The sequence below is a fragment of the Gorilla gorilla genome, chromosome 23 (assembly GCF_029281585.2).
Source record: "Gorilla gorilla gorilla isolate KB3781 chromosome 23, NHGRI_mGorGor1-v2.1_pri, whole genome shotgun sequence".
NCBI lineage: Eukaryota > Metazoa > Chordata > Mammalia > Primates > Hominidae > Gorilla > Gorilla gorilla.
Genome location: NC_086018.1, coordinates 37,959,678 through 37,981,623, shown reverse-complemented (window position 1 = coordinate 37,981,623; position 21,946 = coordinate 37,959,678). Strand labels below are relative to the sequence as shown.

Genomic DNA, 21,946 nt, shown 5'->3' with positions numbered 1-21,946 from the left:
TTTGCCTTCCCACCATCAATGAATGAGAGTTCCTGTTGTTTCACATCATCACCAGCATAAGGTGTTGTCAGTATTATAGATATGGGGCATTCTTATAGGTGTGTGGTGATATTTCATTGTTTTAATTTGTATTTTCCTAATGACATATGATATTGAGCATCTTTTTATCTCCTCACTTGCCATCTATATCTTCTTTCATGAGCTGTCCATGTCTTTTGCCCATTTTTATATTGGGTTGTTCATTTTCTAATTGTGGAGTTTTTTTGTTGTTGTTGTTGGGTTTTTTTGTTTGTTTCTTTTTTTTTTTTTTTGAGATGGAGTCTTGCTGTGTTGCCCAGGCTAGAGCGAAGTGGCAGGAACTTGGCTCACTGCAACCTCCACCTCCTGGGTTCAAACAATTTTCCTGCGTCAGCCTCCCAAGTAGCTGGGATTACAGGTGCCCGCCACAAAACCTGGCTAATTTTTGTATTTTTAGTAGAGACGGGATTTCACCATCTTGGCCAGGCTGGTCTCAAACTCCTGACCTCATGATCCACCTGCCTGGGCCTCCCAAAGTGCTGGGATTACAGGCGTGAGCCACTGTGCCCTGCCTATTGTTGAGTTCTAAGAGTTCTTTGTGTATCATAGTCCTTTATCAGATATGTCTTCTGTACATATTTTCTCCTGGTCTGTGACTTGTCTTCTCATTCTCTTGGCATATGGTGGGAGTGTTTACACCATAGAATTGGCAAATACCACAAGTTAGGGCTTCTTCTTAGAAAGAGCCAATTATTAAATCTTTACCAGCATGTCACTGCATCTAGGCATCAACCATTTATTGACTGCACTGCTTGTCTTTGACCTAAAAAAGATCTGGTCTAGCAGAGGAGGCAGATCAGTGAATCACTGACAATGGTGTTCTGAGTATTGGGATAGAGGGAGAACAAGGTTACTACAGGAACATAACCAGGGGTTGGGGGATGGAGGCACTTACATCAACCATAATATTGGGATGGTTTCCCAGTGGAGACCTTGAGCCCTGAGCTAATGATTTCAAAGTAAGTAACAGTTGTCTGGACCCACGCTGCCCAATAAGGCTGCTCTTTGCCACATGTGGCAATTTCAGTCATTTATACCAGGCACATTTCAAGTATTCAATAGCCACATGTGGCTAGTGGCTACCACATTGGATGGAGCAGATACAGAGCTTTTCCCTCATCACAGAAAGTCCTAATAGACAGCCCTTGTCTAGACAAAACAGTGGGAGAAAGCATTCCAGGCAAAAAGAACAGAATGTAGGAGACCAGAGGTCTTAGAAAACATGCCTTATTCTGGGAACCACAAATAGTTCTAAGGGACTGAAGTAAAGGGTGTTTGGGACTGGAGAGGTAGAAGACGTGGCTGAACGAACAAGGCAGGAGGCAGATCACAAAAGGCCTTTAGTGCGAAGCTAAGGAGGTTAAACTCCAGCCTGAAGACTATGGAGAACCCAAAGATTTGAGCAGGAGCTTGGTATCATCAGCCTGTCTGCAAATAAGATCTCCCCGACTGCGCTGGAGGCTGGATTACAGGGGGCCAGCCAGGAAGGCAGGGAGACGAGTGCTGAGACTATTGCAGTCATCAGGGAAAGAAGTGAGAGAGGTTTGAAGTAAGGCAGTGGCTGTGGAATGGGTGCAGAGAAGGGACAGACTTGAGAGAATGTGAAGGACCCGATGGCTGATTGTGTCTGACCCCGAAGAGGTGCTTTGTAAATATTTGTTGACTTAATGAATGAATTATAGCAAAACTTAAAACAATAGAAGTGAGTGCACAGCTACTGGGCTTCTAGGTGGTATCTACTGCACAAATGGTGTGGTGCAGAGGACACCCTTGCCTTGGTATGGACAGGCTGAAGTGTTGACTTTAGACAAAGAAAACAGCAAATATTTTGACCATGCTAATCAGTCCCCAGTGTGGGCTGTTGTGTTTCAGGTTAGCTGGGAGCTAACGATGGCATGTAGGTACATTCCCCTTCTTTTGAGCTCAAGGAGAAAGAGGCAACAGGGAAGAGTGAGAACAGAGAGACGGAGGGAAGGGTTGGTATCCCTTGTTCTGTCTGATGGAGGGAGGGCTCGGCTGGGAAGAAAGCCAGCTGTGCTCATGGAAGATGCTGAGGGAGCCAGGGTCCAAGCAGTGCCTCTCAGAATTGGGCACAGGCCAGCCATTCTCCCCTCTACCTCTTCCCCAATCTCCTTGTCATGTGGACTGTAGGGCAGATTTGGTGTGCTGAAGGATTGGGTCAATTCACCAGCAGATAAATGTGGTGCATAGTGGATCCGCAGCATCTGGGGAGGCACTGTCAGCAGAGGATGCGTGGGGCAACAGAACACTGGAACCAGAGTAGGAAGTGTGAGTATACTGGTGCCTAAACACGTGAGAGATACCAGCCTCCCTCTCTTGGCCTCTCAGAAGTTAACTGGAGGAGAATCTGAAGACAGTGGCTAAAGCTACTGGAACCTGGACATCATTGTAAATATGACCTTGTTTGCATCTACAGGTCTGTTAGGCCCAAGACAGTTGAGTTACAAAATGAGTAAATAGATGAGATGAAGCAGGTCCAATCATTCCTTCATTAGAAAAATATTTACTGAGCCTCTGTGTGCCATGCATAGTGCTAGATGCTGGGTGTACAATGGTTTACAAAACAGAGGTGACCTCTGCTCCGTGGAGCTTACAGCTCCAAGTTCACTTGAACTTGGGAGGCAGAGGCTGCAGTGAGCTGTAATAGCCATACAGCTCAGTCTGGCAGCATCATCTGTGTATGTGCTATTCAGGAAAAGCACAGGATTCATAAGACCATCTTAGGGGAAGGATTATTTTAGATTAGAGGGCAGGGGAGGACTGTTTGGAAGTGACATTTAAACCCAGACCTGGGCCAGGCATGGTGGCTCACACCTGTAATCCCATCACTTTGGGAAGCCAGGGTGAGTGGATCACCTGAGGTCAGGAGTTCAAAACCACCCTGGCCAACATGGTGAAACCCTGTCTCTACCAAAAATGCAAAAATTAGCCAGGCATGGTGACATGACCCTGTAATCCCAGCTACTCGGGAGGCTGAGGTGGGAGAAACACTTGAACTTGGGAGGCAGAGGCTGCAGTGAGCTGAGACTGTGCCACTGCACTCCAGCCTGGGCAACAGAGCCAGACCCCATCTTAAAACAAAAACAAAAACAAAAACAAAAAACAGAAAACAAAAAACCAACCCAAATCTGGAGATGAACAAGAGTTAGCAGGGTTAGCAGGGGATGTGCCTCCAGGTAGCAAGAATGGCAAGTGTGAAAGGTTTGGGGATAAATCCTTGGCCATTTGGAGGCTGAAAGGCCAGTGGGGCAGGAGCATAAAAGCAAGGGGCAGGGGAGGCAGAAGAGGAGGCTGAGGAGGGAGGCAGGGGCCAGACTTCACAGGGCCACATTAGGACTTTGGACTTAAGCTTAAATCCAGTGGGAAGGGGAGTGATGTGATCAGATTTATTTTTACAAAGATCGCTTTGGCATCTGTGTGGAGGACCAGATTATGGGAGAGAATGCAGGGAGAAAGGTATGAAAGCTGACAGTTGCCAAAGGGAGAGATGATGGTGGCATGGCAAAGGTGATGGAGTAAAGTGGAGGAACTGAGGAGGCATTTTTTAAAAAGAATTGAGACAATCAAGGTTTTTCTCACACCCTTGCCTTGGTATAGACGGGCTGAAATGTTGGCTTAGACAAGGCAAACAGTAAATATTTTGGCCAGGCTAATCTGTCCCGAGTGTGGGCTGTTGTGTTTTGGGTTAGCTGGGAGCACAGTGCCCTGCCTCAACCAGGGCCACATCTGACCAGAGTCAATTTTATGACTAAAGGTTTCCTGACAAAGCTTTTACAACTTCTGCAATCTCTGCTGATGTTTAAAATAATTACTATTAGGAAATAGTAATTATTATAGGAAATTCCTGTTTGCATTTCATCTGAATTCCTCTCACATTACATTTTTTTAATTCTAGAGATAAGGATGCTAAAATAAGAAGTCACCTGGGTAGCCAAATATGAATGACGTCATAATGACCGTTCTGAATTGCATCTGTCCCAAAGCCAAAGTGACCTATTCGTTAGCAGCGAAGAAAAAATGGCCGAATATCCTCAGAAGAAGAGCCGAATTAGAGTTGTGCTCACTGCTAAGTTCTTTGCCTTTGCTCCTTAACATGTGGACCTAGCAACAGCACCCAGTAGCTTGTTAGAAATTCAGGACCAAGTTGGAAGCTGCATTTCAACACAATCCCCAGGCAATTCGTAGACACTTTAAATTTTGAGAAGCACCATGGTTAGATCACCCTAGGGCCATCTAAAAGTGGGTGGGCAGTGCCAGGTGCCAGATATTTGAAATGCGGTGAGGCACAGCAAGTGGTTAGGAAAACCCAACAACTGGTCCAACAGGAACTGGCTTTTCTCTGGAAGCTTCAAGTTCCCAAGTCACATAGAGTGTTGCAGCCAAACTTGGGGACAATGTGTTTGTTGGCTGCTGGTTCTGTGGCTGGTGAGAGGAGCTGGCTCGACCCTCCTCTGATGCTGAAATGCTGTCAGGTAGAAACTAGGGCCCGTGGGGACACATGCGGAGGGGCTCCCCCTGGCAGCACCAGAGGCTGAGGGGGGTTGAGCTCTCTTTCCCCCTCCCCTCCATAATGTGGACAGTTTGGTTCTTGTCCTCTTTACCTGGCCGCTAAGAGCCCTCATTCCTTGTAGGTGGTTTGGGTGACTTTCCCGCTTCCTTCTGAATGGAGGCTGATGAGCAAGGGAAAGATGCTTTGGCATCTCAGTACAAAATACTCTTCAGTAGCTTTTGCTACAACAGAACACCGAGCTCCAGGGGTTCTGAAAGCTCTGCTCATACCGCCTGCCTACGGGGTCAGCTCCTGCAGGCCGATGACCCCTGTCACCCCTTGGTCTCGTTCTCACTCTCTACCTGAGGGGTATGCAACGCAGACACCAGACACGGCCTGGCCAAACAAGGACACTTTGTTTTATTACTGCTTTCCTGAGAAGTCTTTCAAGGCACAAAATCTCCACCAGAATCGAATCACATACCTCCATCTAACTAGAGCTGGTCCTCCCACATCTTCAGACAACTGGATGAAGTTTGTGGGCTGTTTAAAGCATATGGTTTGTAAATACTGTAAAATCAAACATTACTTATGGCTTTTATTTACTTCAGCATTTCACATTACCTAGCACCAAATTAGCAGAGGAGGTCTTCTCTGCCTTTGTTCTTTCTCCTGTTCTTTTTCTTATGCTTCTTTGCTCCCTGCCTTCCGCAGCAGCGGTTTCTCTGCTCTGATTCTTCCTCTCCCCACTGCCCGGCCCTCCTCCTGCACCATCTGCCCACCAACTCCACACTGCTCTCTTCCCTGGCCCCACTCACCCTCTCCCTTTCCTCCCCCTGTGCCTCTCACACTGCCCCTTGATCCTCCTGGATGTCTTAGCTACCTTTCCCTCTCTCTGCTTTCACTTCCAAAAGCTGCAGGTGCTCCTTACTCACGCTCGACTCCCTCCTGCCTCCACCAGGCTATTTTCTTTTCCCTCCCAATACCCACCACAGAGTTCCTTTTTTCCTCTTTCCTCTAAAGGAAACATGGGGATCAGAGAACTGTAGAATCACAGTCACGAGGGACACTGCTTGTGCTACACTGGCAGTTACTTCTGAGTCAGAAAATCTTTCTTCTCCGATCACCTTCAATAATGGCTGCCCCCAACCCCATCCCTCCTTAGAGCAAGAGAGGTTGAGGAAGAGAAAACTTCCAGGCTCCCTCACCAACACTTTCACCCCCTTTCCTGTCTCAGCACACACACAGACACACAGATGCATGCACGCACATGTCCACACATGCAGGAATGCACATATATGCATACACAAGCACACATGTATGCACACAGGAGTGCACAAATATGTGCGTGCAAGCACACATGTGCACACCTGCAGGGGTACACACCCACACCCACAAACTCCGAGTGCCCTTGGTGCAGAACGGGTTTGCACCCGGCCTCCCCTAAGGCCCTGAGCTTCCTCTCTACTGTCTCCTTCGCCCCTGGCCAGGCTGACCTGTACTGTGCACCTCCAGGGTGAGCACTTGGACACATGATTCTAGCGTGAGGGGATGGAGAGCGACAGCCATGGTGGGGTTCCTTGCTTCAGGTGCAACTCTTGGGCAGCAGGAGGACAGCAGTGGTCAGACTGAACAGGAAGCTGGTGTCAAAGCCAGCTTCTACCTGGGGTCATGTTTAGTCAATCAATTCATAGTCAGGCCCCTATCAAGTGGGCTTCTTTCCATGCCACTGGGCAAGGCATCTTCAAAACAGAAAATCAAGAGGGAAAATGAACAGAGCCCTGAAGACACACCCTTGTAACCATAAAACAATGACTCTAAAATTCAGCATTCTCAGCTAGAGCTTCTTCAAGCACTTTACGGAATATAGGATGCTATTTCCTTCATAGCTGGGGAAACAGAGGTTCCACTGAGTAAGCTGCTTGGGGATTGTGGAAAATCCCTCGATTTCCCAGTACTTGGCTCCTCACATTGGAACATTCATTTGAAAGACCCAAGGAATATTAATTTGAACAGAGTTGAATGTCTCAGCTAGGTGTTGACTAGGAGGCCAGCCTTGCACAGGCAGGGTCTCTCCAACCCCGTCCTGCCTTCACATCCCCGCTCAGACTCGCTTGGCTGCCCGCAGCACTGGGCTGCACCTTAATTCCTAATGCAACAGTGCCCACCCCCTGGAGAACAGGAGGAGAGCTGCTCTGCAAGCCCTCCAGGTGAGTGGGGCTTGCAGGTCAGCTAGAACGTGCCCCACCAAGTTCAACCCCACCCTGTTGTTCTGTGTCCAATGCCGAGGTGTGGTCTCTGCTTAGCTGTTCTCCGTGAAAATTCCCAAGACAAGGAGGAAGCAGTGACAGCTGAAGGCCAGGACAAAACTCCATTTCATTTCCCTGCCCCCCTCCCAACTCCCCCACTGCCTTCCACACACCCCTGAGCGGGGCAGAAAAGCAAGTGTCAATATTATTCTCCACCTGAGTTCCCTTTTGCATCAACTAATTACCAGCCCAATTGCCAATAAATTACTAGTATAAAAAGTTGTGTGTGTACACAGGCAGATGTAGATAGATGTATGTATATATAGTCATGGAGTCCAGCCTTTTTTCCTTGCCCTCTTTCTTGTGGGCAGCTCCAGACAAAAAGCTTCTGTCCCCTGAAGAATTCATCGGGTCATGGGTGCCACGTAGTTGGCAGGGAAGAGGCCCAGCTTATTGTGCAGGCGGCCGGTCCACCAGGATGGGTTGGAGCTATCCAGGACCTCCACCACCTCCCCGCTGTGGAACCCCAGCTCGTCATCCTCCAGGGCCTCAAAGTCATACAGCGCCCGGACCCACCGCACTCGCTGTTGGGGGAAGCACAGAAGAGGCTCTGCTGAGCTGTGGGCTGGGCAGGCAGGGGAGGGTCTGCTGGCTCCTCCCACCACATCCAAGTCTTTGAGAGCAACATTCCCTGAAGGCTGACCCCTCTGCAGCTTAAAAACTTTTTTTTTGTAGAGATGGGGTCTTGCTATGTTGCTCAGGCTGGTTTTGAACCCTTGGCCTCAAGCAGTCCTCCTGCCTTGGCCTCCCCAGTAGCTGGAACTACAGGTGTGAGCCACCATGCCCGGCTACCCTGCTGCAATTTAAATCAGATACCTATGCACAGGCCTGAGCAAGAAGTTCCCAGAACGCACCAGCGTCACTCTGGAGACTCAGGACTTTTACCAACAGATGTTATTGTCCAAAGCCCCAATAGACTCCATGAGAACCACTCTCTCCACATCAACAGGTGGTATTTTTATCCTGAGTGACAAACAGAAGGGCAACATGCCCCAAACAACAGCCCTTGGTGTTAGGGCAATCAAGTCACAAGTCAAGATGGATCACAGGCCAGGCACGGTGGCTCATGCCTGTAATCCCAGCACTGTGGGAGGCTGAGGTAGGAGGATTGCTTGAGCCCAGGAGTTCCAGACCAGCCTGGGCAATATAGCAAGAGCTTATCGCTACAAATAATATACCTAGCTACTTGGGAAGCAGAGGCAGGAGGATCGCTTGAGCCTAGGAGTTTGAATCTGCAGTGAGCCATGATTGTGCCACTGCACTTGAGCCTGGGAGACAGAGTGAGACCCGGTCTCAAAAAACAAAAAAAAAGATGCAATGATAAAGGCAATGGTAAAGGACTATGATAAAGATGATAAAGAACTAGAACTGAGAACTATGAGAACAGGGAAGGCCTGGCACCAGACTGAGATCAACAGACTGGACGGTGCTGGCTCAGCCCCAGGTCTCCCCAAACATTCCATCACCTCTCGTTGATCTGTGTGTGCATTTTTGTTTTGTTTTGTTTTGTTTTTTGAGACGGAGTTTCGCTCTTGTTGCCCAGGATGGAGTAAAATGGTGCAATCTCGGCTCACTGCAACCTCTGCCTCCTGGGTTCAAGCAATTCTCCTGTCTCAGCCTCCCAAGTAGCTGGGATTACTGGTGTCTGCCACCATGCCTGGCTAATTTTTGTATTTTTAGTAGACGTGAGGTTTCACCATGTTGGCCAGGCTGGTCTCGAACTCCTGACCTCAGGTGATCCACCTGCCTTGGCCTCCCAAAGTGTTGGGATTACAGGTGTGAGCCACCGTGTCCAGCCAGATCTGTGTGGTTTGAGTCTCTCCTGCCTCATCTCCTCCATTGACCTCTGTCCCAAGGCCTTTCCCCAGGGATCCCAGAGAAGGACAGTTCCCATACCCCTGCCGCCTGGAGCTGCACTGGGTCTGTGTGTCTCCGATGCATGAGGGCCGCATTCATTTCGCTGCCCAAGCCGGTGCCACAATGCCCATCATTTATGTCAAGGCTGCCTCCTCGGCGTTCCTAGAAACATACAACAGAAGACCGGTCACCCCACCGCCAGGACATCTCCCACCGGTTCCCCCAGTGCCTTGCTCAGATGCCATCCACAGAGCCGGTATATTCCAGGAATACTTACTGATAATGACAATAAACCCTCCACATTGAGGAGGACCTAAGGTCTAAAGGCACCTTAGATTCGAAGGCAAAGAAGGCAAAGGCGGGTTTTATTTATTCAGTCAAGAAATATTTATCACGCACCCACAACGTTTCCAGTAGCAGACACAAGGGAAATATAGCTGGAAAGAGAAGGTCTCTGGCTTCATGGAGCTTCCATTTAGAGGGGGAACCATGCACATTTAAGTGGTAAGTGAGCAGAGAGAAGAAATGTCTGTATCTGCCCGGGAAATCAAGGAAGGCTTCACAGAGGAGGTCATGCTTGAACTCCAGCTTAGAGTGGTAGGACTGCCCAGGGAGGGGCTCATCAGGCAAAGGGATCAGCATATAAAACGCCACAAAGGCATGAGAGGAAACGCAATGGACCATTCGGTTAACTAAGGCAGCATGGGGGGTTGCTGGAATGTGTGTTTGCACGGGGAGTTGGCGGGGAGGCAGCAGGGACGAGGCTGGGGAAATAGATTCTGGCAGCTCACAAAGGACTTTGTGTGCCCTGCTAAGGAATTCAGGAACGATGTTATCTGGCCGTATTGTCCATCTCAGTAAGCCGCCTGAAATCCCATCGGGAACAAGGGTGGGGGGAGATAAATAAGTAATAAACAAGGCTCTGTTGTGGGTATTAAGCCTTTTTCTCTTGTGGATCTGACAGCCAGATGGGCTAAGGGGCATGAATAGATTTGGAATTGTGCTGATAGGAAAATGAAGCAATTGTTTACTGAGTCCTCAGGGGAAGTGTGTGTGTGTGTGAAAGTGTGTGTGTGTGAGAGTGTGTGTGTGTGTGAGTGTGTGTGAGTGTGTGTGTGTGTGTGTGTGTGTTCAGGCGGGAGCCATTTAATTCACAGAGATGTCTTTGCTAAGAACAGTTTCCCTATTTCTGCCATTTGGGGGGGTCCAGGGTCTTCATCATGAACTCTCTGAGAACTCAAGAGGCTGGGCCAGGTCTGGAGGGGAGGCAGGTTCTCCTCTCCACCGTACTGTGCCCACTGCCTTCTTTCCAGATACCTGGTGGAAATGGTGGTGCTGCAGATATCGCTGCTGTGGGGGCTGCTGCAGCTGCTGGGGCGCTGGGGCGTACTGCGGAGGCTGTGGCTGGTGCTGGTGCTGCTGCAGGGGAAGGGTGGGGGGGTGATCCGACAGCTTCCGGTTCATCGAAGGCCGGATTTCTTCTCCCACAGCCCCACTGAGGTGTGGGCCTCCCTGGGACCTCCGGTCCAGGCTGTTGCCCCGGTGACCCTGGGAGAGAGAACAGAGATGCTGCAGATGCATCCTCCTCTCTGATCTTCTGGCCCTACCCCACCCTCAGGCAGTTGTTCCCGGACCCTGCTCATCTGGCTCCAAGAAATAGCTGGTGGGGTGGGGGCAGCTAAAAGATAATTGATGCTTTAGACCTTCACATTTTCCAAAGGGGCCTCTGCATTCTCAGATCCTCCCAGTTTTAGGAGTGCAGGTCTCTGGTTCACAGACTAACACTGCTCGCCTGGTAGCCATTTAGTCCATTTCTAGGGCGCTCGTTTTTTCTCTGTGTAATCAAGCTGAAATATTCCATTTTACTGATACAATGCCACCCCTTCTTATCACATGTTGCCACACCACTGGACAATCTACCCTCCAGATAAGCTCCACTGTTGACTTTGCATGATTTTGAACTGTCATTTACAGCCTGGTGATAGAGACCCAAACAGCAACATTCTTGCAACACCATGGGAACCAGGCCTGCCGCCGGGCTGGGCGTGGGGGAAGAAGTAAGGCCTTTTCCCCTAATGTTACAACAACCTTACAAATCAGAAATACCGTATTGTTATTTTCATTTAACAAACAATTATGTAGGACCCTGGGGGCAGCATATAGCAGGCACTGTTCTAAGCGCTTTACAAATATCAACTCATTTAATCCCGTTTAATGCAATTTTATATTGCTTCTCTGAATGCCCATCCTAGTGAGTTAATACCTCTGTCCGTTTCCTGGTTAGAGTGATTCACAAGGTCTTGGCTAGCCTTTGTTTTCCTTTCTGAACTTCTGTGTGCATTTGGTGGTAACTTCTTTTCTCCTTTGGCAGTAACTTCTCAGGCTTAAAAGCAATTAGGGACTCGAAAAAGGAGGATTTTCTTGACTTCCCCAAAGCACACATTGCTTTCACAGTCTCAATACCTTTTCAAATAACCTGTCCCTAGGATTTCAGCTATTCTAGTGAATGCTTCTTCCTATGATACCTGTCTCTTATAACCATGTTATTTCCTTTGAAAAATAGTTCATAAATTGGTGTGTGTGTGTGTGTGAGTGTGTGCATGTGTGAATTTACTTATGGGAGGCAAGTTAACATGTTCTTAGTGCTTAATATGGACCAGACTCTGGTAGTGCTTAGCTGTATTAAGTCATTTAATCCTCACAACAGCCCAGTGAGGGAGGTTTTATTGCTCTCTCCATTCTACAGATGAGAAAACTGATACTCAGATGGTTTCTTAACTTGGCTAGGTAATACAGATAGCTAAGCGATTAAAGCAGGATTTCATACCAGGTCTGTCTGACGCATTTCCTTTGAAAGCAATAGTCTGTATTCCAAACAGTTGCAACAGCAATAATTCCAAGTGCAGTTTTCTCCTCCCATGTCCTCCCTACCCCCAATCCCATCATAAAACTCCACATGCTGATTTAACTCCTGAACTCTAGCCTGTTCCCTAATGTCCCTGTCTGTAGCACCCCCAACTCCTTCATCCTTGGGCAACTCTTGAGCTAGGTTGAAAACTTTGGTGTAGCAATGTCTATGAATAACAAGAAAACAGCACCTGTGGTAAGAGCTGATGCTTGTTGAGCGCAGTGTGATGAGGAATGACGTGAGGCATGGGATACATTATCTTCTCCAACCTTCACAGCCATTCTGGGAGGTAGATATTACCATTGTCCCTACTTTATGGATGAGGAAACTGAGGTGCAGAGAACTTTCCAAAGTCACACGACTAGGAAGTGTTAAGTTGAGATCTGACCTCAGAGCTCTGAGCTCTGTCTTTCAGTATACTCAGAGGATCTACCCATCCTATGCATTTTTCCTGGTGGTTCATGTGAGAACTCGGGCTGCCTAAAATCTCTAGATTGGGGTCGATCGGATCTGGAGCATACCTGGTCTTCTCGGGTTCTGTCTCTAAGGAAGATCTGCTTCTGTCTGGAGATGGAATTTGTCCTGTAGTAGTCCACCAGCTTATTTAGGGATGGAAACTTCTCAGTCCACAGAAAGTAATTACCCTTGTTGTCTCGCATGACCTTGAAGTGTTGAACGTCATCCTCATGCCTGGAGATCAAGGCAAAACAAAATTGTATGTTACACGGTGATAATGTCACCACCTCCAGGCTGCTCACATCTGGGATGGTGGAGTTCTCTTTGAGCAGGAGATGTAGATATGGATGACTCACTCATCACTGGGCAGGTGGGCCAGCCCAGTCAGGCTTCGGCAGGAACTTTGTACGATGGACCACTTAGGATACAGGCTATGCTAGACGGGATTTACATCAGCAGAAGGTAATCAGATGAGCTAAAATTTGTTTTGGACACTGGAACTAACCTTTTACAAGAAAAGCATGTTCCAAGTGACTTAACGACAAAGAGATCAAAGACCTTTTCACAATGTTTATTCGCAAGATGTCAACGGGGGTATTTCAAGCTCCTATTATCTTTCTGTTACCAGAAATTCTTTGAACCATCTCCTTTAAGCCCATAAGCTAGCACTGGCAGGTAAGAAGCTACTCTCTTTCCTAACAAATATGCCACATTTTTTCTCTATGTAATAAGGATCTCTTGATCTTGGTTTATGTTTTGCATAAATAAGGTTACAAAGTGTTTTCAGCTTTTGGTGAAATAGCTTTGTATGAAATACAGAGTTTTTGTTTGTTTGTTTGTTTTGTTTTTTTGAGATGGAGTCTCACTCTGTCGCCCAGGCTGGAGTGCAGTGGTGTGATCTCTGCTCACTGCAACCTCCGCCTCCCAGGTTCAAGCGATTCTCCTGTCTCAGCCTCCTGAGGAGCTGGGATTACAGGCACCCACCACCAAGTCTTTAGTAAAGACGGGGTTTCACCATGTTGGTCAGGCTGGTCTTGAAGTCCAGACCTCCGGTGATCCACCTGCCTCGGCCTCCCAAAGTGCTGGGATTACAGGTGTGAGGCACTGTGCCCTGTGAAATGATAGAGTTTTAATTGGCAAGGATGTTGGAGATTGTTTAGCCTTACTTCTCCATTTTACAGATGAGGACACTGAGGCTCACAGAGGTGCAGGGGCTTGGTCAAGGTCACTGCTGAGTAAGGGCTGCGGCCAGAACCCTGAGTCTCTGACTCCAGTCTAGTGAGCTTGGCCTGTCACGCCACCTAAACATGATAACTTCTTTTTTTTTTTTTTTCCTTTCAAATGAGTTGGTTTAATTTCAGGTGATACAAAGTTTAGGGTAGAACAACGAGCAAAGAGCAGATTCTGGCAAGATTCTGAGCTGGTTTTACTCTAAATTCACAGTTATGGTAGGAATGACTTAGTGAAAACAACTAAAGAGATGATGAGCCACTGGAAGATTTTTTTTTTTTTTTTTTACAAAAGTTTATTCTTAAATGTACAACAGCTCCAAGACAACACTTAATTCCAGCTATAGGTGGCAAAAGATGTTATAGGAGGGAATAGAGAGGTTTAAATATGGATGAAATAAAGGGTCACCATCTCCTTAGGCACAAGGAACAGCTTACTTTTTGCCAGATTTCTTAATTCCACCTGTGGCCAGGGGCCCCTTCCCCACGACCTTCGCTTTTAGCACCTCGAGTTTCTTCTGCTCCTCTTTTTGTTTCTGCTTGAAAGCTTCTCTTCCTCGTCCATCTCCTTGGCCTGCTTCCTGGGCTGTTTCAGTGCCTTCTTCTTGCCATCTTTGTGGCCGGACATGGCGCCTGCCGCCCCTTCCCCAGACCCTGCCACCGGACGATAACTTCTTTTAGATCAGCACCTTTTGTTGCCAGTCTGGACTCACAAGTGATGGGACACATTCGAACCAGGGCTAGAGAAAATGGATTTTATCCATCTAGGAAGGGTGGGCTGAGCCTTTACCATTAGATCCAGTTTTACTTCATTGCCAAGTCATTCTCTTTTGGATGTAAAGTTTATTTTTCAAACAGACATACATTTATATCTAAAAATAAACTGGCATTAGTGATGCCAATTGCCTGATGTAAAAGAAAGGTCAAGAATTTTAAAGGGTCTCAGAGAGTAAAGATACCTCTGAGAGTAAGTGGAGGTTTCTTTTTGAGTCAGAGTCTCACTCTGTCGCCCAGGCTGGAGTGCAGTGGTGCGATCTCTGCTCACTGCAAGCTCCGCCTCCCAGGTTCACGCCATTCTCCTGCCTCAGCCTCCCAAGTAGCTGGGACTACAGGCGCCCGCCACCACGCCCGGCTAATTTTTGTATTTTTAGTAGAGACGGGGTTTCATCGTGTTAGCCAGGATGGTCTCGATCTCCTGACCTCATGATCCGCCCACCTCAGCCTCCCAAAGTGCTGGGATTACAGGCGTGAGCCACTGCGCCTGACCATGGAGGTTTCTTAGGGATGGATTTAGGGATCTGTGTTAAGAAGGAGATGGAAATTCTGACCCTCGATCTCATCTTATGTGCTGGGATTTGCTCATAGCTGGGTGAAGCCACAGGTTGTACAAGTGGCCTCTTGCTTGACTGATTTGGGGTGGTAATCAACATATTGCAATCACTGCATGGTCTTCCCCTTGGTTTTGGCCACCAACAGATACTTTCTTCATTCTAAGACAACATGGATCAACTCAAAGTCATTATCCTTCACATCCGGGTGAGGAGGAGGAAATATTCTTCTGATATTATAATTTTTCATCCACCACCTCAAAGAACTCAGAGTGTGAAACATTGACCCTTTTACTCTCATAAGCCGTAAGGATGGGTGTGAGGGTTGCAGCTGGTTATCTGAGTCTACAAGGAGAGGATGGCCTGACCATTGTCTCAAGCCTGAAGAGGAACAAAGGAAAGGATGCGACTCAGGGCGCTGGACTCCAAAATCTGGTGTTTTAGGCCCTTAACAAATGCTGAGTGATAGAACTACAATTAGCTCTTAATTATCTGTGCCCATGACAGATGTAAAAATAATTAATAATGATTTTGCTTTGGAAAATATTATACTACATTTCTGCAAAGACGTGATAATGATTACGGTAATTGTCACCATAACTAGAAGCTTCATCACCTGAATATCAGGGGAAGACTTCGGTAGAAGTCAAGGCCGACTGTTTTGTAGAACTCACTTTAATTAAGGAAATATAAACCATAGTTCTGGGTCCGGGCACAGTGGGTCACGCCTGTAATCCTAGCACTTTGGGAGGTTGAGGCTGGTGGATCACATGAGGCCAGGAGTTCAAGACCAGCCTGGCCAACATGACGAAACCCCGTCTCTACTGAAAAAAACCACACACACACAAATTAGCCAGGCGTGGTGGTGTGAACCTATGGTCTCAGCTACTCAGGAGGCCAAGGCACGAGAATTGCTTTGAACCTGGGAGGCGGAGGTTGCAGGGAGCCGAGATCGCGCCACTGCACTCCAGCCTGGGCGACAGAGCGAGAGTCTGTCTCAAAAAACCAACAAAACCACAAAAACCATAGTTTCTAGCTGAAAAAGCCAGAGTCATCTTCATGCAAACCAAAGGCCCAAGAGATACCCCTCAGTCTAAAAAATTACTTGGTCAAGTTTATGATGGGGTAGAGAGGGGAGGCTTAAGAAATAGATTTGACTTGTAATATATATACACACATGTTAAATACATGTATAATTGTTTTTTCTAATAATATATGTATATAATATATGTAAATAATTTTTTTCTCTTGAGACAGGGTCTTGCTCTGTCACCCAGGCTAGAGTGCAGTGGCACGATCGATCTTGGCTCACTGCAACCTCAACCGCCCAGGCTCCAACAATCCTTTCACTTCAGCCTCCCAAGTAGTTGGGACCACAGGCATGCGCCACTGCACTGGGTTAATTTTTATTTTTAGTAAAGATGAGGTCTCACTATGTTGCCCCAGCTGGTCTCCAACTCCTTGGCTAAAGCATTCCTCCCAACTCAGCCTCCCAAAGTGCTGGGATTATAGGCATGAGCCACCGCGCCTGACCCTGACTTGTAATATATGTTAATGGAGCGAAATTTCATTAATTAAGACCTAACAAGATTAGAATTTGTGATACATCAATATTGGCCTGAACGCAAGTTAACCATTCTCCAAGCTATGAAAATAAAGTTTCTATTGAAGAAAATTAAGAGTGTAAGCAAGATTGCAAGGGCAATGCTGAAGACACCACTTTAAAGGTATGTATGCATACAAATTGTTGACCTGTTATTTTTAAGTCCTTCCTACCTATCCTTTCAAATATCCATTCTTTCTAAACAGCAAAGTGGCCACCGTTTATTACTTGAGATTGGATTTCTGTCCTTAAAACAAAGCTTTATGCCTTTCAAAATATACTGAATAAACCAGATCGGTATTTCCTGTCAATAACTTGACAGTAAGGTTTTGCTGTACTTCTCCTGATCTGCTAACAGCATTATATTCTTGCAGTTTCACGTGTGGTGAAGTCTGATACGTGACTTGCGATCCCCAACATGCTGACCACACACAGTGTGTTCTGAACTGGGCTTCTGAGTTTGGGGCTGTGTAATGTCTACGCGTGGACTGAGTCACTTCCTATGGGGTGCTGCACCTTAGTGAGATTTCGCTGTTACAGTCCTCCCCCACTCCTGGCCCTCTGTTCTGTGGTTTTCGGTCTTGCTGTACTGTACTGTGTTGAAGTAGCCTTTCTTTTTGTTCAGCTGCCTACAACTATACATGTATTTGTTGGGGCTCAGAAAACGACACCCCTTGGCATGCTGAGTGCTTCGAACCAAAGGAGATGGGAAGGTTTCAGAAGCAGCCTTGGAAGCAAAGTCTTCCTTTGGCCTTCTCCTGCCCTCCTGTCTCCCGCTCCTCTTTCTCCCCCTGAGTGAGTCATAGAAATTAGAATTCCTCTTCCCCACAGTGGGTCAGAGAGACTAGAAGGGTCACTATAGGGGAGGCCAAGGCAGGAGGATTACTCGAGGCCAGGAGTTTGAGATCAGCCCAGGCAACACAGTAAGACCTAGTCTCTACAAAGAAATAAGTTAAAAAAATATTAGCCAGGTGTGGTGGTGTGCACCTGTATCCCCAGCTACTTGAGAGGCTGAGGTGGGAAGATGGCTTGAGCCTGGGACACAGAGGCTGTGGTGAGCGATGATTGCGTCACTGCACTCCAGCCTGGGCAACAGCTGTCTCCAAAAAAAAAAAAAAGAAGACTTGGGACAGGCCTTGTTCAGTTTCCCACCTCAGTCTGTTACCTTAGATCAAGCCCCCTTTGTCCAATCCCATTTCTACAGGGCTGTCTGTCCTCTGTCAAACCTAAGCATAAAAACAGACGGCTTTCCCTGGGTCTTGGGTCTTCACTTCTGAAGGCTTCTGTGTCACACGAGTCTTTGATTAAATAAATGTGTCCACTCTCCTCTTGTTAACCTGTCTTGTAGGAGTGTCAGCTGTGACTCCTCTGATGGGCGAAGAAAGGTGCCACAACTTTTCCGCCCCTGTATATCCTACAGCAATGACTTGAGATTTCTATTTTTCTCTGACTCTTCTTCAGATATGCATCAATCATAAAAGAAAAGGTTAAGATTTAAACCCCCAGATGGATCTGGACAAGTGGGAGTTCTCCTCCTCCTACCCCTCCTTCCTTCCACAAATACTCACTGAGTGTCTCTATTTTATGCAAGACACTGTTAAAGGCATAAAGATGAAGTAGAGGAAAATCCTGCCCTTCCAGAAGCACCTGGGCTAGAAGAGGAGGCAGATGGGCGTAGAAATAATTTCAAACACACACCAGTGTTCTAAAGAGTGGTGTGTGCATGTTTTGGGAAGGCACTGGGAGCAGCAGGTTGTGAAGCTGCTGCCATGCTTGGCCCCTAGGCCACCATGCTTCTGACCACTGGGTCATATTCCAGAGGTCCCTTCATGGCTTCAGCATTCTGTGAGGTTAACAGGCCGAGAAGGGCCAAGGCAGTGTCAGGAATGGTCAGTACCTGACAGAGATGGAGAAGTCCCCTGGGGAGCTCTGGCTGGCCCGGATGATGAAGAAACCAACCTCCTTGCCCATGAGTAAGTTCTCTGCCTGGTGTCGAGAGAGGCCTTCGTGAAACCATCTGTGGGGGCGAGATCAAACAAGAGGATCAGGATGAGACACAGGAGTGACAGGAGGGAGACGTGGAGAAGAGGTGACCCAGAGGGAAAGAGGCTGGGGACTCTGTATAGTAGGGAGCAGAGAGAGACCAGGTGCTGTTTGAAATCAAACCAGTGCTCCAGGCAGCTTTCAGGAAAGGCAAGGGAGCATTCCCCTTGATTCACCCTCTTTGTTCCTTCTCTCCAGGAGAAGTCTCTCTCCAGCCTGGGAAACGAATCATGGAAATGTGTCGCTGCACCAAAATGGGGCAGTGTGGGAGTGACTCACTGCAGGAAGCAGCCGCCTGCCGGCAGCTGCGGAAGAGATAGACCAGAGCCGCGGGGACAGAGGATGCACCGGGGAGGGAAGGGAAGGCTTCAGGCACTGGAGCCAACCAGGTGCAGCCGGCTGAGCAGGGCCTGGGGTGCTCATGCCTGCACTGAGGTCTCAGTGGCCTAGAGGTTCCTCCCTGGGCATTAAAGGAGAGTTACAGCCCAGGGCGTCACGTTACCTAGGCTGGCATGGAGCACAAGGGGGCTTTGCTCAGTGTGCCTAGCAGAGGCTGCAGTGTTCCTAGGGAGTCCAGTGTACACGCTTGGAAATCAGCGAGGCTGGCAGCCGCCAGAGAGCGCGTCTATACAACCAGATCCTGGGCCTGCCCCAAAAATCCAGGCTGGGAAATAATCTTTACTGTGGAAAAGAAGAAACAGGAGAAATTACTCTTTCAGCAGAACGGTCAGGGTGGCAGCCCCTGGAGGTACAGCTGCACACAGCGTGGCATGTATGAAATAGGTCAAACACTTACACAGGGCCAGGCAAGCTGTGGCTGCAGCCTCAAGGCAGGAGGCCAGAGACCTCTCTCCACCACAGACAAGCAAAATGAGTGTCTGCAATCACTCAGCGGCCAAAGGTGGGACTGTGTCACATTGCTTCAAGGTGGCTGCTCTAATTGCTGTCACCAGAAGGCTCATACGCATGTTCCTTTAAGATAAAAGCCCGTCAGGCCTTGGCTTTGGATTCCTTTGTGAGCAATTCTCTGTGCTTTCTAGAATTTGGGAACCTGAGACATAGGTAGCAGGAAGGATGTACTTATTGGAGACTGAGTCCCCCACCGGGACTGAGGGGGAAGTTTGGCTGTGCTCTGAGAGGGCTGAAAGCAGCAGTTTCTGGTGGCCTGGAGATTCTGCCTGAGTATTTGCCACACAATTCTACAGGGCTAAACAAGAGGCCACCACACACACCACTGCCATGTGTGGGAAATGTAATGGGGATGGGAAGAGGAATGGAGTATGCACCACAGCAGCCATATCGCAAAGGAAACATTTCAGAAGTGAAGGGGATTTAGGAAATACACATTTGTCCTCTGACTGCAATCTGAGAGGGGGCTTCTTTCAAGATTTGTAAAAATCACCACACATTGCATATTAGACATGAGTGGTCATGGCTTCAATAATACATATTCGTTCATTCATTCATTCATTCATTCATTCAACAGCTTTACTGAACATCTAGTACTGTGCTGGGCCCCTCCTGGGCACTGGGGACACAGTAGTGGGCAGAACAGACACACACCCCTGCCCTCAGGGAGCTTACATTCTAGTCGAGGGGGACACACACAAAAGAACAAAATAATTAAGATCTGCAGCGTGCCAGATGATGGTAAGTGCTGTGGAGAACATGAAAACTGAGAGGAGAGATGGGGCGCTGTGGGTTGGAGATTAATGTAAGGTATGGTGATGAGAAAGACCTCACTGAAAAGGAGACATTCTAAACCTATAGGGGACTGGGGAGTGGGAGGAACCAACACAAGAGACTGAGGAGGAGAAGCCAGGGCAGTGGGAGGACAACCGGAGGAAGGACGTCCTGGAGCCAAAATGAAAGAGGTGTTCCAGTGGGAGGGGGGATCCCCAGGGCAGGTCATGCTGAGATGACCCCTGGGAGCTACAGCCCATGGGGAGCCTGGTGGGAAGGGTTGGGAGATGAGGAGTTGGAAGTAGCAAATACACACACTCCTTTTGGAGAGATGGAGTGGCAAGTGGAAGGGGATTTGGGATTAAGAATTTTCTTGATTTATTTATTTATTTAAATTTTTTTTTCTTTGAAACAGAGTCTCTCTCTGCTGTCCAGGCTGGAGTGCAGTGATATAATCATGGCCCACCACAGCCTTGAACTCCCAGGCTCAAGCGATCCTCCTGCCTCAGCCTCCCAAGCAGCTGGGACTATAGGCGCATGCCACCACGACCAGCTAATTTTTAAAAATTTTTTGTAGAGATGGGGCTCGCTATGTTGCCCAGGCTGGTCTCAAACTCCTAGCCACAAGTGATCCTCCTCCCTCAGCCTCTCAAAGGACTGGAATCACAGGCATCAGCCACCACAAAACCCACCTGGCCTCTGGGTTTGGTTTTGTTTGTTTGTGTTTCGGTAAGTTGGGAGAAATTGCAGCGTGTGTGTTTGCTGACAGGAATGATCCAGCAGAGAGGGAAAGGAGGTTGACGTGGGAGAGAGAGAGGAGAATTTCTGCTAGAAGCAGTGACAGTTCCTTCCAGCCAGCTGCAGGAAGGGCCGACTGTTTGAGCACACTTGCAGGAGGCAGGTGGATGCGGTGGGGGAGGGGGGTCTGGGAGCTTCACTTCTGGTGGCTTTCATTGTTCCAGAGAACCTGGAATCAAGGTCACGGGCTAAGAGTGATGCATGGAGGGGCTGAAGGTTTGAGGAGCAGGTGGGGTATGCAGAGGTCACCTAGCAGATTCCTGGGCAGCATCAAGGGTTCTGTCAAGGTCAGTGGTCATTCTCTTGGTTTGGTGGTCAGTTCAGGTTTACCAAGACTGGTGCTCTTGCACCTTGCTGGAGTCACCAATACTACTGCGGTTTTCTAACAGACTTTTGCTCTTTGAGCTAGACCCTGGTTCTGAGGCAAGATTAGATTTCTATCTAACCCTTGTGGTCAATTCTTGAGACAAACGAAGCCCAATCTCAATTTTTCATTTCCTCTTTAGGAAGAGAATTTCCCCTTCCCCCCGCTGACTTCTCTCACTGGGGTGAGCATGCTTTACTGAAGGCAGGCAGTGTCTGTCCACCCACCGAGTGAAGGGTGAGAGCCTGGTGAGGATGGTTAGGATTAGGAGGTCACAGAGAAGCGCTTAGGAGAGCAGCTCCTGAAGTGGGGTGGCCAATAGCGTCCCCTTTGGAATTCTGGGGAAAGCTGTGATTGAAATCACTATAGATAATTTGAGTTTACAAACTCATTTTATAAAAACTTAAAATAGGTCGGGTGCAGTGGCTCACACCTGTAATCCCAGCACTTTGGGAGGCCGAGGCGGGTGGATCACCTGAGGTCAAGAGTTTGAGACCAGCCTTGTCCATCATGGTGAAACCCCGTCTCTACTAAAAATACAAAAGTTAGCTGGGTGTGGTGGCATGCACCTGTAACCCCAGCTACTAGGGAGGCTGAGGCAGGAGAATTGCAATGAGCCGAGATCATGCCACTGCACTCCAGCCTGGGCAACAGAGCAAGACTCCGTCTCAAAACAAATAAACAAATAAATAAAAAAAACCCAAAAAACCCCAAAACTTAAAATAGGCTGGGCATGGTGGCTCACGCCTGTAATCCCAGCACTTTGGGAGGCCGAGGCGG

The 21,946-nt window shown here is 48.1% G+C and overlaps 2 protein-coding genes across 7 annotated transcripts in view; both read right to left on the bottom strand.

The window, feature by feature from the left end:
- Nucleotides 1-4,607: 4,607 nt before the first annotated feature.
- The window catches only part of GRAP2 (GRB2 related adaptor protein 2), an 80,405-nt gene continuing 63,066 nt past the window's right edge, over nucleotides 4,608-21,946 (bottom strand). For 5 of the 6 annotated variants that reach the window (XM_055374691.2, XM_055374690.2, XM_063705003.1 and 2 more), the window contains 5 exons: nucleotides 18,176-18,295; nucleotides 12,184-12,352; nucleotides 10,072-10,302; nucleotides 8,794-8,916; nucleotides 4,608-7,421 (listed from right to left, as the gene is read on the bottom strand). In XM_055374691.2, the coding sequence (XP_055230666.1) occupies nucleotides 7,242-7,421; nucleotides 8,794-8,916; nucleotides 10,072-10,302; nucleotides 12,184-12,352; nucleotides 18,176-18,295 (823 nt within the window). In that variant the 3' untranslated portion in view covers nucleotides 4,608-7,241. Of the gene's footprint in view, nucleotides 7,422-8,793; nucleotides 8,917-10,071; nucleotides 10,303-12,183; nucleotides 12,353-18,175; nucleotides 18,296-21,946 lie in introns of those variants that run through there. The other variant, XM_019018777.4, reaches the window with a different exon arrangement.
- TMA7B (translation machinery associated 7 homolog B) lies at nucleotides 13,618-13,987 on the bottom strand. The gene is given in 2 exon segments (XM_055374695.2): nucleotides 13,618-13,894; nucleotides 13,897-13,987. Coding segments are annotated over 2 exon segments (192 nt in total). The 5' UTR covers nucleotides 13,976-13,987; the 3' UTR covers nucleotides 13,618-13,781.